Genomic DNA, 14508 nt, shown 5'->3' with positions numbered 1-14508 from the left:
CTTTGTATATTTCTTTGTTTATTGGAATAAAATGGTCAATAAATAACAATAACATCGGCCAAATTGTTATTTTAAACATAGGTATTGGCCTCTGAATTTCCCAATCATTGTATCCCTATAAATATTCTTTAACATGTTAAATAACTGAAAATATACATTATCAGCCAGTTCTAGTTGAGAGCTGCTTCTTCTCTCTTACTCTGTGCTCTATGCTTGTTTCAGTTTTGCTGGCTTGTCTCAATTCAGAACTTTTGTTACAAATTGAGGCCTGGGTTTTTTGGCTGTTGTTTACACTAAAAAAAGACCATTTTAAGATCACTCTAGAATATTTGAGTTTTGAATTTGAATTATTTACCATTTATCATGAAGGATTCACAGATCAGTCGGATTGACAATGAAAATATCCATAAGCTGCTAAATATTATTGTATGAAAGACGGAGCTGATAAATGCTCTGAAAAAACAGAAAAAAACAAATACGTATAATAAGTTAAGTTTATATGGTATTGGCCATTTTCAAGAGAGAAACACCAGCAACCTTACTCATTTTCCTTGCCTTGTAAGCATATCAAACCAGAGCAAGCACCAGTGATTTCCTTAAAACAACAAACCATTGCAGAGCTGTAAAACAACACACTACATTCAAAAACAGACCGACACCTATCATTTTCAGCTCAAGCCTTTTCCACCAGTCTCAGAGCTGGAGACGCCACAGACACACTCGCTCCCAGAACTCCAGTGGGCCAGGCTTCACTGTGGTTCGCCCAGACAACTTCTGAATCTTCTGAGGTTCTGTAGCTGTGACAGAGGCAGACAGACGCCTAACAGCAAAGCCTGCTAAACCACGACCACTATTACTTTACTATCCCTAATCCCAATCCCATTCTCTCCAGGCTACTAGACTAACTGTCTGGATTATCAGGATAAGATGGAACCAACGCAAGGACAGGTGGAAGTCAAGAGACCGTCTGTCTGTTTTTCTGGGTTGCTGTCTGTCTCTGCTTCAGCATTAGGGAAAAAAAATCAACAGCTTTAAAAAAAAAAAAATCTGCTTCTTACACTGGTGATTGCAGGAATAGCTGTGTTTCTGTTCTGTAGACTTTTCCACATTTCTCTGCTAGTGAAAGGTTGAAAATAAATGTTCAAACATCATTAAAATGACACACCTGACAGTACTCTGCGTGTACCATCTGCCTTCATCATTGAAATCCATCTATTTAACATTCAAACTGACAATGAGAAGTGGCTGAGATAACTGGCTTTGCAGTTACTGACAGCAGCCAGTGACTCCGGTCTTAATCTTGTGCCGTTCGGTAGAGTTACAGCTTCATTTCACACTGCGGATCGGACTAATGGAACAGGTGGGTATGAAAGTGTAATTTTTCCTTGGAGAGGCCTGAAAGCTCAGTGGACTTTGAAATGGAAATTCAAAGGTAGGAGATGCAGAGAGAGGTGTCTTGATGAGTCCAGCTGCTCGGCCAAGTCCTGACACAATAGAACACCATAATGATACTGGTTTTTAGACACACCACAGACACACACACACACACACACACACACACACACACACACACACATACATACATACACACACACCTCCAGAAGTCAATAAAACAGTAACTCCTGACTGTCAGCTATGCAGACATCTACTTGTGTGTTTGTGGGAACGTGATGCCTGCCCAGAGCGTGAGTCAACATGTAGACTGAGTCAGTACAAATACACATCAGGAGAAGAGTTGTGGTAATTGATATTTCTATATTCACAATGTCTGACAACATTTTCTCCTGGACACTGGCTGGTGGGAATGTTGTATTAATACTGCTGGACTGATATGTCACGAGTGTGTGTGTCCTATACTCCCTAAGGGAGGTGTTTCTGCTCCTGAAGAGACTGGCAGGGCTGAGTAGCAGCACCCTGTTCTCTGGGCAAAGCTAAAAACAGCTCAGTCCTCCCGGCAAAATGACACACACACAAGTGATCAAACTCTTACGCAATTTCAGTATGTTTTTCATTACCGAGCTCACGGATCAGAACCGAGCTTAGTGGTCCTTGCTGATCCTCAAAATGCAGTGAAAGCTTTCAGCCAACACAAAAAGATCCTTTTAGGGACTGGAGGGGAGACTGGGCAGGGAGGGAGTCATGGGAGTGGATAATACAAATAAACAGGGTGGTGTTCAGCCTGACTCCTGTGTGCTGCTGTTATTGCTGAGAACAGCATCTTCTGCCACTGGTGACTCAGTAGAAGGTAATCTGCTCTAACTACAGAAGGAACACAGTTGCACAACAGTGTAGGTAACTGCTGCTCCTACCTGTACAGAAAAACCAACACAGACACCGCAGGTTTAGTTTGACAACTGGGACTCGCACTTAAATTAAAACTGTCGTGTCACTCAGGAAGGCAATATAAAGCTGAAAGCACACAGTTAGCTCTCCTATATAGGTTCATCGTGAAGCTGCGGAGCAAAGGTTTTCAGAATAAATCGCTACTTATTCATATAATTCAACAACAATTGCAGCAATGTTGACTTAAATTTCTTAAGCTCAACCATGTACTTCAGTTTTAACATCATCCAAATGCTCTCTGGAATTGCATTTATCCCAGCATGCACCTTAGACATGCTAAACTTAGACAAGCCACACAGACCACCTCTGCAGGCAGTCATCCAAATGAATACGTAGAGTGCAGAAGATCTGGCGCCACTGTTCTGTAGCAGTCCCAGGTATATGGTTGGTTAATCAGTAAAATGCAATTTACCATTCCACCAACACCGAGCTGCCTTGTGTGCAGTATGAGGCTACACTGGCTCTGGTCTCAAAGAGAAATCCTTTCCACAGCTACTGTAGGCGTAGATGAATACCCACAGACAAACCGACAGACAGACGGCAGCCTTGGTCTTTTGTAAAATACAATGCAGCAAATAACACAGCCTGCAGCTGCTGATCTAGCTCGAACCTGTATAGAAAATGAAGCCTCTTCTCCAGGCTGCCCCCAGATGTCGAAACATGGAGGAAAAGCAGTCAGTGGAGAGAGCCTGGAGAGGAGTGAGGAAATTATTTTTCCTGCAGTGCAAGAAAAGCAATAATCACATGCTGATAGGATTTTGGGCGCAACGCAACCTTATAACTGTGAAATCACAAACTGGAAGACATCATGGGCCAGAGGAAAAATTGCACCTTTCTTTTAGTTTGTGTTTACATTATGCCTGTGAGTAACACGTAACAAAGCAGTAATATTGTACCTGGAATTCATTTAGTGGAAAGTGGAAAACACAGAGAATTTCTGCACAGGATGTGCGAGACTCCACACACACAACACACACTGACCCATATGTCCTCCCATTATTTGCACAATTCTTCTTTATATGCATGAAGGAGAGAAGTCTATTGATTATATGTACACTGTGCGTCAGATGACAGGTGAGCTGTGTCAGTATGCCTATTAAATAAATAAAATGCAACCTTGCTGAGTGCGTCAGAATCTAGCCACAAAAAGCTTAGTAAATCTGCCCATGTGACAAATCTGACCAAACAGAGCAGTTAATCCAACATAAAACTTTTTGCAGGCCACACAGTGACTAGATGTTTAAGCCTGCTCTACTGTCTTCACCATCAGATGAGATGCATGTAGAGCGTTGCTTAGACCAGGGCCATGGAGCCTGAATTTGCCAACTAGGCCCACATTGTTTAATGAATGAATACATTTTCTCACTGCTCAGATCCTATTCAACTTACCTAGACCCTCCAGCATCTCCCTCTCCCACTTTGCAAGGCTTTGCTTGTTACTCACTTCAAGTGAGTGTAAATAACTGACAGATTAACCGATTTAATCTAAAACTACTGGGAGAATCTAAAGATCAAGTCTATGCAGCTCTACCTTCTACAGTTTATCAACTGTTTACTGAGCTTAATACTAGTGCAAAGAGCATTCAATTAGGACATGATATTATTTGTTTATCAGAAAAAGTAAACTGGACATAACAACAAGAACGCAAGGGGCTGCCTTCAAATGTCTTAATTAATTTATCAAAATTGCTGTTGATATTATTTTCTGTCAATTGACTACCTGATCAATCAACTTGACAGCTCTACCGTCTCAACTATGAAGATGCATAACTGTAATTAAGGATGGTCGATAATTATCTGAGCTGATTTATATTATTTATAATGCCCTAGTTATTAAAGTACAGCCGATGTGATATTTGATGTAGTCTTATGCAAAACAATTGATAGGCTTTATGTCCTATAAAAGCCAAAGTATGTTTGTGTGATCAAAGTTTTTTTTATTATATTTACTGTTGTTTGTTTATTTGTGTTAACAACAAAAAATAAATGGAATATTAAATCGTCTATCTTTACTCACCACATCTCAGCCTTTCTTACCCTCAGGTGTGTAAAAACTACAGGTTATGAACTTATTTTTTTAGAAACAATCTTATCTTACAATATAAATCTTATCGTTATCAGCCACGTGAAGCAGGTAATTACTGGTTATCGTATCGGCTAGTAAAAAAAAACCATATCGTGCAATCCTAACTTTTAATCAAATGTTCAGTACTGTGGGAAAATGTGTTACTGGTTAATAGTAGTTCATTTTAATCAATTTTATAAAAAGCTTATCTGGGGCTTATCTCAGAATCCACCTGCCAAGAGTCAGGGTACACAGTTTGCAGGTCACCAGTCACAAGCCTGACACACATAAACGTGTTTGTTTATTCACAACTATGGTCACTGTTTTTGGACTGTGGAGGGAAGCGTGGGGGAAATCAACACAAACACCATTACTGAAGCCCCACTCGAATGGTTTAATGGTTGAAAATAATCACCACTAATTCTATGTGGGTGGTTCAGATAAGTTTGACAGCTTCATGCTCTCTCTGACTGTGCTAATGCTTCAGGTGCTGATCATAAAATAACAATAGCCTGCACAGTGGGCCCAGCAACTCTCGTAATTGAAAACAGCAGGTCTTTGCCTTATTTCCCTTCAGAGGGAAGCCAGGGCAGTATGACACTGCAGTCATGTCAATGTAAAACTGAGCCAGAGCCTCATCCAATGGCACACATGGTCTTTTACAGCTGCAAAGTCACCACAGCAGAACAAAATAGAGCCTTGTTTAGGTCTCCATTTCCTGATCCCTAACACATCTTCCCAGCAGCTATCACTCAGAGAATAAAAAACCCTGGCCAAGCACAAGGACAGACAGCATCAAACACAACACTCCTGCCTCGCTGTGGTATCTGTTTAAAATAGCTACTGTGGCACACATCCCCCACTTGCAGAGAAAATTCAGCAGCACGAAAGACGTAACTGAACTGCGTCATCATTTACGTGAAATAACATGACATTAAATAACCTGGCAGAGGGTCAAAAAATCCTATACAAGCCCTGTGAGCTGGCCACCGGCGTACAAAGTGATACTGGCACGGACGGACACAGAGGGAGAAAGAGAGAGAGGGAGAGAGGGAGACCTTGCAGAATGAATGAGGAGGAAGCAAATAGATGATAAATTCCACAGAAGGCAACCACCCTTTGTGCTTCCGTCAGCAGTTCTGACAGGCCTTGCCTAAAGCGGAGAACAGAGAAAAACACAGAGGGGGGAGGACTGATGGATGGTGACAAATAAGTGGCTGAGGCAAGGGAATCACTCAGAGAGGAGGAGGTAGATGGGTTGTAGCTCACTCTGGAGCGAGGACAGGAGGACAGGAGAGGAGGCTACAGCCAAGGTTGAAGGTGAGAGGAAGAGTTGAGTGCGAGTGAGGAGAGGAGATAAGTGAGATCAATGCTGTCGTGCTGACAGGAGACTATAGGGACAAATTACAACTGCCTTAAGATGAGGAGCTTTGAATGGGACTAAATGCTCAGACAGCTATTTAACAGCCAGCTGTGAAACCCACACAATGTTGTTTTCACACATTCAGAGCAGCTGAGCCGAACGGCGCAGCCTACAATTACAAATACGCATGATCTGACGTTAACCACGTTCTCACTTTGACGTGTTACTTGAACGTCCACCATCTCCACAGGCCAATGAGAACCAAGCAAACACCTTTTCAGCTGACATTTCTATTCATTCCTACTGACCAGTGCCAATGCCGCATTGTTATTACACGACCACAGAAATAAACAAAATCCCTGTGTTTAACACATTTCAGCCTTATGGACTATCCCTTTAAGACCCGTCACTGACAGATGTTGTCTGAGAGTCACAGTGTGATCCACACCTACCCCTCCCTGCTGCAGGGCTTACCAGAGAAACTAGCTTAACCTCCAAAAGCTTTGCATTGGAAGAGGAGACACACACAACTACAGTATATTAGCAATACAAATAATAAGATAGACCAATTAAATGTTGTTTCATCTTAACTGTGTCAAGTAGTGGGGCATGTTCAGATAGAAATGTCCTGATATAGCACACTTGTATGGCTAATTAATGTAAACAGTGATATAAACATGATAGAGCAGTGTGATGTCTGATAATATCATTAGCTTGGAGCGGACGTATTCATTCATTGTTGCTGATATGGATTAACATTATGACAATATGCTGTAGGTCTGCCTTAAGAATTTGATAACCTCTATTCCCTCAACCTCCTCTCATGATTGTAACTGTGATAAAAAGAACACCGTTTAGGGAGCTACTCCTCCATTAGCCTGCAACACACCCAGGTTACATTTTAAACTGCATGCATCATGTAATAATTCTTATTTATAATTCATATTTAATAACTCATATTTAAGCTCTTACATGTTTCAGAGACAACCTTGGCTGCTTTGGTCAGACATTTATTTAAGAAAAAATAAACATTAATGAGTGAAATCACACAGACGTTACAGTAGTAGCCTGTTTATTTACTCTGTTACAGCGCAGGAATACTGGAAATAATGGAATAATAGATTAGTGTGCGTATCAAACGGCTGTATAGAATAGTTTGTAACAGAAAATGTGTGATTATCTACAGAGTATATCACTAGTGTAATGGCGAGTAGCTCTGGAAGCAGCTTGCTTGTTTCACTGGGCGAATTGTTGCAAGGTATCGACTAGACTGGCTTTTTCCTTTAATGGGACTTCTTAAACACTCATAAAATGCTTCCCTAAAAGCACATCAGGGCAGTGCCACGTGGTTGATGGGCATAATGTATATATGCCTTGCCTCAGTAATATTTAAAACCAACTCAACCTAAAGCATTAGCCGAATCAGAGATGAATAAAGCTGAGGTTAAATGGGGTAACAAGGTTAATCTTAAGCAGTCCGCAGTGTCTTTTTGCCCTCGACCCTATCCAGTGTAATCACTAACAATCACGTCATACGATTGTCCTCTGTTGCTTTTAGATAAATCATTGACAACTGTCTGTTACCGTCAACCTGAATACATTTGGCAGGGCAGAAGCATGCTCAATAATACATCTGTTTCATGCAGTTCATTTGCACATCCAAGCTCACTCTCTTTCTTTCTCTCTCTCTCTCTCTCTCTCTCTCCTGCATTTTCTATTGCATGTGAAGGTGCACTGACTGGGCAGGTAAACAGTTGTGAAATAACAAGCGTACACGAGACACGCGCCAGCAAGCTTGCTAGAAAGAGCATCTGCAGCCAAAGGCACCCCAAGTCCATTTTCATCCTCTGATAAAGCCACGCTCGACGAGTAGCCCTCACCATCAGACAGCCCATTTGATTTGTGATCCTGTTCTGTGTGGAGGTACAACTCTTGTCAAAGTCAGCACTTTCCACACCAGGGACAATGAAAATCCCCAGACTGTGATGTACAGTAAAGCATGACCAGTGAATCCAGCATGACTGACTGCTGCTGGTGGACTCAAGAGCCCAACATTTAGCTACTGGCACTCAAACGTGTATTTACAGACATACACAACCTTTAGTATTCTTTAAAGTCATCACTTGGATATTTCAAATATAACATTTGTTTTAAGTGCATGCAAAACCAAATTCAGGTTGATTTTCAAACTAAGAACCGATTATCTCAGTTTGAGAATTATCACTCTTGATGACACTGAAGTAGCTCAGTAACTACATGTAATAAACTAATCTGGCTTCGGAGGTTTTTATATGATTACACAACTGAACACAACTTAAAGGAACAGTGCGCCAGATTTAGTGGCATCTAGCAGTGAAGTTGCAGATTGCAACTAACTGAACACAGCTCGCGTCTGTATTTGACAACCTGGGAATGAGAACAGGCTGTGAAGTGTGTAGGAGAAACTATGGTGGTCATTTTAAGGTGATGAAAATATGACGATATTCTTATTCTCAGGTGATTATACACTAATAAAAACATACATATGAATATCATATAAAATTTCTGCCAATAGATTCTCCTAAATGTTACACACTGGACCATTAAAGAATACCCTTTTCCATTACCTTGCAGCTCAAGGACTTAAACATCCGTTCTGAGCTACTGCAGAAACAGTTCAACATGGCGGACTCCATGGAAGGCAAGAGATTGTCTGTAGATTAAAACGTCTAATTTTAAGGTAACGAAAACACAACAATTCCTTTATTCAGCTGTTTATACACTAATGAAACCATCCATTTCTGCCCACCGATCCTCCTTGATGTTACACACTGGACCTTTAAGCAACAGCTATTAGAAGGGTACTTACCTCCCTCATCTCCCATCACTGATACACACAGCCACAACACAGCAGTGACAAAGCAGCTAACAGTTATAACACGTATACACTAAATGCACAAAACCTGAAAATGGTGCGACAAATTCACAAATGAGTTACTGCTTTAGTAAGCAGTAACTCATTTGTGAATTTGTCAACTTTCATTGCTTTGCTGAACTGAGAAAACTCAACGAACTGACTGCGAAAACTCTGCAATTGTCTCTAATGCGGATATTTGATCCTTAAATTGGTAATTCAAACAAACAGCCAAGATAACACAAGTACAGGCTTTTCTATATTGCAATTTCTCATTACTTATTGGCTGATACATACGCAATACTGATTTATATGATAAAAAACATCTTCTTGGTCAATTTACATCACTGAAGATCTAACAATTGGTTTTCATAATACATCACGGCCTCAACCACGAATAGGCCTTTTCTCACCGGAGACATTTTGCCATGACACAAGAAAAGGAGAAGCACACATAATAAAATGAAATTCATGTAGCTGTCTCAGTTTCACCGTGCTGGTATTAGACATGCTGCCTCTGTCACACAGTCATGGGTTTTACTGAGACACTTGAACAGAACAGAGCCATCTTAATATTATTAGTAACACCTGTGCTTTTCCTATAGGACATCTCAAATGTCTATTTCTAATCTGTGTCTCATCTGTGTCAAACAAAAAGAAACACTCTTAAAATATATATATTATATATATATATTAAAATGGTAATCACATCAGCCCTCCTCCTTGCAGAAATGTGGATTATCTGGCTCCAGTAAATGCCAAGATGGTAACAAACAGTGAACCCAAACTGGGGCTTTAATGGTTTCTTCCTAATGGTATATTCATGTTTTTCTACAGCCTGTGGGTGACAGGTGGTGATAACTCTAGCTGCCTAAAGCCCTAAAGCTGGAAGAGGCAACAGAGGAAGCCAAGAGAAAAGGTCCTATATAGACCCCTGGCTCTTTCTTTATGCACAGCCAAGTCATTAGGAATATTTCCAGCTCTAAATATCATACACATGTCATATCACATTGTCCTGTCAGACGTCTATTCACTGCCTGGCCACGGGTTGGCTGCTGACTAGTCACGACTGTAGCTACATGAATGCGCTATAAACATTACCCAGTAACACACATACTGTATATAACGTTAGTACCTAACTTTACCTGCTTCCCTCATCCAGTCCAGCTAAGTTAGCTCCTAGCCTAGCTTACCAGTTCCTTGCTAGCAAAGATGAGTCGGGACTTTCTGGTCACAGCAGTAGCATCAGATGGAAACGGGTGTCAGGGTAGTGAAATGAGCATTAAAAAGACGGGTGTGTTTTATTTTAAAAGGGGATAAAAGTACCCATGTCGGCGGCGTCCATCCCGTAGCTAACTCCAACGACCGTGTCTCCATCATCGGATGCTGCGGCAACGGATAGCGGGCTCCCGTCCCTGGCCTCCGACAGCCCGACCGCTCCCTCGGCTGCTGCTTCCATTCAGCCTCCCGGAGGAAAAAACAAGGCAAGCCCACCGACTGAAAGACCCGCAGCGACGGCTCGATCCCGGTGGCAGGGAGGAAGGAGGACGGTGTTGTTTGATATGTGACAATAATCAAACGGAGAAATGTGTGTTAGTTATTCGCGACGGTCCCTTCATCTGTGCGGTGTTTTCCTCACGACGGCGGCGGCACGCAGTCCTCTCCTCTCAGGTCGACTGCACCGCACTTGCTGCTGCTGCTGCTGCTGCCGTGCTGCTCGCTGCCTGGTTTTGTGCCGGACACTGTGGCTCCCTCTGCAGGAGGTCGCGGGAACTGCAGCCTGGAGCTCAGTGCGTCCTCCTGGATGCTCTGAATCACACGTAGAGGTCAGCTTGAACTGCTGGGAGTCTGAGTGGTTGTAGTACATTTACTCAAGCTCTTAATCCGTCTGGTGAGTCAACATATAAACATTAAAAAAAATATATATATACTTAAAAGCAGCCAGCCAGAAAGATGAATAACTAATTAAGTCATAATAAACACAACATAATCTGACATTTTGACCTATGCATGAATATCAAACTAATATTAGATACATAGCCTTGACTAAATCAATAAAGTTTTTGGCTCCAAAACAAGAGGCGTTTTCCTTTATCTTTAAATGTTAATAGCAGTTATCTTTATTGGTTTGTTTGCTCATATCACCCCAAACTAATTAGGAGTCATCATACTACCACATTAACAACATTAATATGCATAAAACTTAAGTTCCACTAAACCCTCAAATGTTATTGTATACAATGAGCAGAAAACACCACTATAACGAGACCTTAAGGCACTCTTTTTTTACCAGTTCCTCTTTCCATACTGTGATCCCTTAATACAATGTTGTCCATGTGTGCAAGAAGCGTTTTTTCCCTTCTCACATTGTTTAATTTGAATTATTCTTAAATCCTGAAGAGAATATTATAAATATATATTTCCTATCCTTTAAATTGTTTGGTAACCCCTGAGATAAATCTTGTGTCTCACTGTCGGTTTCTGAACCACTGATCAGGGCTACGTCCAAAATCAATGTTTTGTGATATTCTTATGTACTGTATGATTATATATTTTATGGGATAGTCTAAGTGGTTAATCTGTGTTTCTACAATCATTGCTATTGTGTTGGAATTTAGAAAAGTATATGTGTGTAATAGTTACTTCCAATTTAATTGTCATTTTACAATTCAGGGTTGAATAATGATATTCGGGTTCTCGTTTGCTTTCTGCTACTCATAAAAAAGAAAAATATACCGTCATGTAAGTATTCAGTTGCTGTACTATGAATCTAATGTCCAAACAATAAGTCTCTGTGACACTGTACATTTCTCTACCCGGGGGGGACCAATCCTCCACTTTCATTTAAGTACTAGTGCTCACTCATGAACGGTTTTCTGACAATTTCACACACACGCACACACACACAATTGCATTTTTCAGTATTGCAAAAATTGATTTTCTGTCACATTTGACCATTTCCATTATACAAAAGAAAGATCTTTGCGCACATCAATAGTTCAGAAGAAAACATCAACATCTATTCCACAAGCAACAGAAATATAATATAAAATGAAGTGAAAGACAATGAACATCATGGACAAAAGTATCATTAGAACAAAATGTTAGTGCATTTTATTATGAAAACACTGCCACACATTAATATACTGACAGAGTTAATGATGCATTTAAGGATCTTTTTCTCCTTCTCTCCAGAGAACCAAATGAATGTAAGCTTGGAGCGCCCAGGAGGTTTGCACGCCACTTTCATCAGGTCTGCTCTGTCCGTCATGCGGGTTTATGAACAGACCATCACTAATCTGGGGTGGACCCAAACTATATCCACTGGTGCTTGGAGAGGCAGAGACAGGAGATCAAAGGGCAAAATGGACGGAGTATCGGTTTGTGAGGCATCAATCACCCATTTGGCGTTGCAGGTTACTGTTACAGGTAACGAGGAAGATCCTTCTCCACCACCTGGGAAGAAAGCAAGAGCAGAAGTTGACATAAAAATACACACACAGTATGTGCACTTACAGCTGATAGTAACATATACATGTTGTACTGTGCTTATATATACAAGGTCATTTCCATGTTAAATCCAAAAGAATGTACTCTCTTTCTCTTTTGTTTATTCAACTAATTTATTCTTATATACTTTAAATCACTCATATTCACAGCATAACAGTAGGATTTTCACCTGTAAACAATGTTACATCCGGCCAGTACAACGTGTACTACAGTCCAGATATATGCTCTACAGTATCTGTGCAAAGTAAGATGTTTGTACGTACACTTGGATCATCCAGGGGTCCATATCTCTTCACCACCTGACCCTCTCTGTTGATCAAAAACTAGACAGAAAGAAGGAAAAGGGAAACTTAAATATACATACTTTTTAAAAAGCATTAACTTCTTACAATATTTATTTTAAACCCTCAAATATGGTATGGATATACTGTACTCTCTACAGTAAACACACAATAGAGAGAAGGCACCTGCTCACACTGCTGCACAACAACACAGGAACAGATGAAGAGCTGAGGTCAGCTCTATCAACTCTAGTGATAAATATATTATAAATAACTGATAAAAAAATATTTACCTTGGTGAAATTCCACTTGATGCTGCTGCAGGAACGAAAACAAATTATATGTTAGCAAATAATCACTGAGTCAACACTATGATGATCAATAATTGATGGCTTTAATTCAATAGAAAAACATATTTACTAGTTTGTGATGAAGTATTATGTCATTTTAACTTAGCCTCTGCATTAGTCCAGAGTTCAGCCATTCATTTGTTTACCACTTACTTCCCCATGAAGCCTCTCCCGTTAGGCTGATCTTTCAGCCACTTCCACAAGGGGTGAGCGTTGGCCCCGTTCACTTCAATCTTACTGAACAAGTCAAACTGAGCATTGTAGGAGTTGGCAAACTGCTTGATCTGAGTTTCATTGCCGGGCTCCTTCAAAGTAAAACAAGTTGAGAGCAATAATATCAGTGTTCAGCATTATTCAAGCTGCAAGCTGGTTAAAAATAAGAAAAAATTACTAAACCAATTCTAATAATTTAAAATATGGCTTAATTTACTGTGATATGTTACTTTCCCTTGGATAAACTGCACAAACATCATGGTTAAATATCGGTTGTTCATCTGGAACATTTTGTAATCTGACCTTGTTGTTTCACATTCTTAATGATCACAAATCACAGTCTTGGGCCTGTTCTAACTTGGTGCTTTAATAAAAACACTCATGCATTTTCATACCTGGTTCCCAAACTGGTTAGAAGGGAAGGCAAGGACACGTAAACCTCTCTCAGCATACTTGGCGTGCATCTGCGTAAGCTGAGAGTAGTTCACTGGGGTTTTACCTCATTTAGAGGCAACGTTTGTGATGATGACAACATTCCCCCTAAATATACAGAGACAGACACATAAGAGAGACATACATAGCGATGGTACAGTAGTAGTGGGACGCTGCTGCAAATTCAGGGAGAGTATTTGACACAGATAGATTTACCTGTATTTTTCTAGGGAAACCACATTGCCATCAATATCTGTCGCTGAGAAGTTATAAATAGACGTGGCCCTCTGCCAGTCCTCTGTCGGAGCAGACTGTAGGAAGAAAGAGAGATGAAAACTTCACTTTCAAAATCCACTTTATCCTGCTTAATAAATATTACATAACCAGCACATACAGCACTGATATCCCGCAATCTATACTGTGTGCAAACCTTTAAAAAATATCTATAAACAAATAAGTATATTAAATAAATCAAAATAATAGATAAAAAAAACACATCCAATTTCCTTTTACCTATGATCAACTCAGTTCAACAAAATCTGACATTGTCCAAAAGGAAGTTCCAGGACTGCACCATTCAGTCCTAATCTGACTTTTGTTCTTACCATAGCCTGTAGCAGGACAGAGAAAAGCACAGCGGACCCTATCAGGCGCATGACTGCCCTTCAGTAAGGTCCTCTGAAGGCAGACAACAATCAAATCTGTGTCTTCAGCTACACCCTCACTGTCAGACCACAGCTCCACTTACTGAGAGAGCTCACGTTCCACTGTCCTCATGTAAAGGGAGCGGGTGATCATTAACAAAATTGATGAGCTGCGATTCTCCAATAGGTCCCTCTCTGCTGATGACTAAAAATCAGAAATGCACGTGTACTTTGGTCCACAGTCTGCAACATTATCACAAACTCATGAGGGGAGTTGAGTCCTTATAAAAACAAAGATTTAGGCCATAGGGGATTAGCTTCGTGTGCACAAGGCAAAGGGCAACAGTCTGAAGTAATACATGAACTCATTATATAATGAGCTTAATATCAGAATGAGTTACATCAGTGAATTAA

At 40.5% G+C, this 14508-nt stretch overlaps 2 protein-coding genes across 5 annotated transcripts in view; both read right to left on the bottom strand.

Moving 5' to 3' along the window:
* The window catches only part of pip5k1ca (phosphatidylinositol-4-phosphate 5-kinase, type I, gamma a), a 44783-nt gene extending 34209 nt beyond the window's left edge, over positions 1–10574 (bottom strand). Inside the window, exon 1 of one of the 2 annotated variants that reach the window (XM_051376476.1) lies at positions 9991–10574. In XM_051376476.1, the coding sequence (XP_051232436.1) occupies positions 9991–10123 (133 nt within the window). In that variant the 5' untranslated portion in view covers positions 10124–10574. The remainder of the gene's footprint in view (positions 1–9990) is intronic. The other variant, XM_051376477.1, reaches the window with a different exon arrangement.
* A 1176-nt stretch (positions 10575–11750) lies between these two features.
* gpx4a (glutathione peroxidase 4a) overlaps positions 11751–14508 on the bottom strand; it is a 4370-nt gene continuing 1612 nt past the window's right edge. For 2 of the 3 annotated variants that reach the window (XM_051376493.1, XM_051376494.1), the window contains exons 2-7: positions 13667–13761; positions 13414–13558; positions 12959–13110; positions 12749–12773; positions 12438–12497; positions 11751–12120 (exon numbers count right to left, since the gene is read on the bottom strand). In XM_051376493.1, the coding sequence (XP_051232453.1) occupies positions 12088–12120; positions 12438–12497; positions 12749–12773; positions 12959–13110; positions 13414–13558; positions 13667–13761 (510 nt within the window). In that variant the 3' untranslated portion in view covers positions 11751–12087. Of the gene's footprint in view, positions 12121–12437; positions 12498–12748; positions 12774–12958; positions 13111–13413; positions 13559–13666; positions 13762–14055; positions 14341–14508 lie in introns of those variants that run through there. The other variant, XM_051376495.1, reaches the window with a different exon arrangement.

The sequence above is a fragment of the Dicentrarchus labrax genome, unplaced genomic scaffold (assembly GCF_905237075.1).
Source record: "Dicentrarchus labrax unplaced genomic scaffold, dlabrax2021, whole genome shotgun sequence".
Taxonomy (NCBI): Eukaryota; Metazoa; Chordata; class Actinopteri; family Moronidae; genus Dicentrarchus; species Dicentrarchus labrax.
Note: the sequence above shows the minus strand (reverse complement) of the source record. Positions and strands in the feature narration are given on the sequence as shown.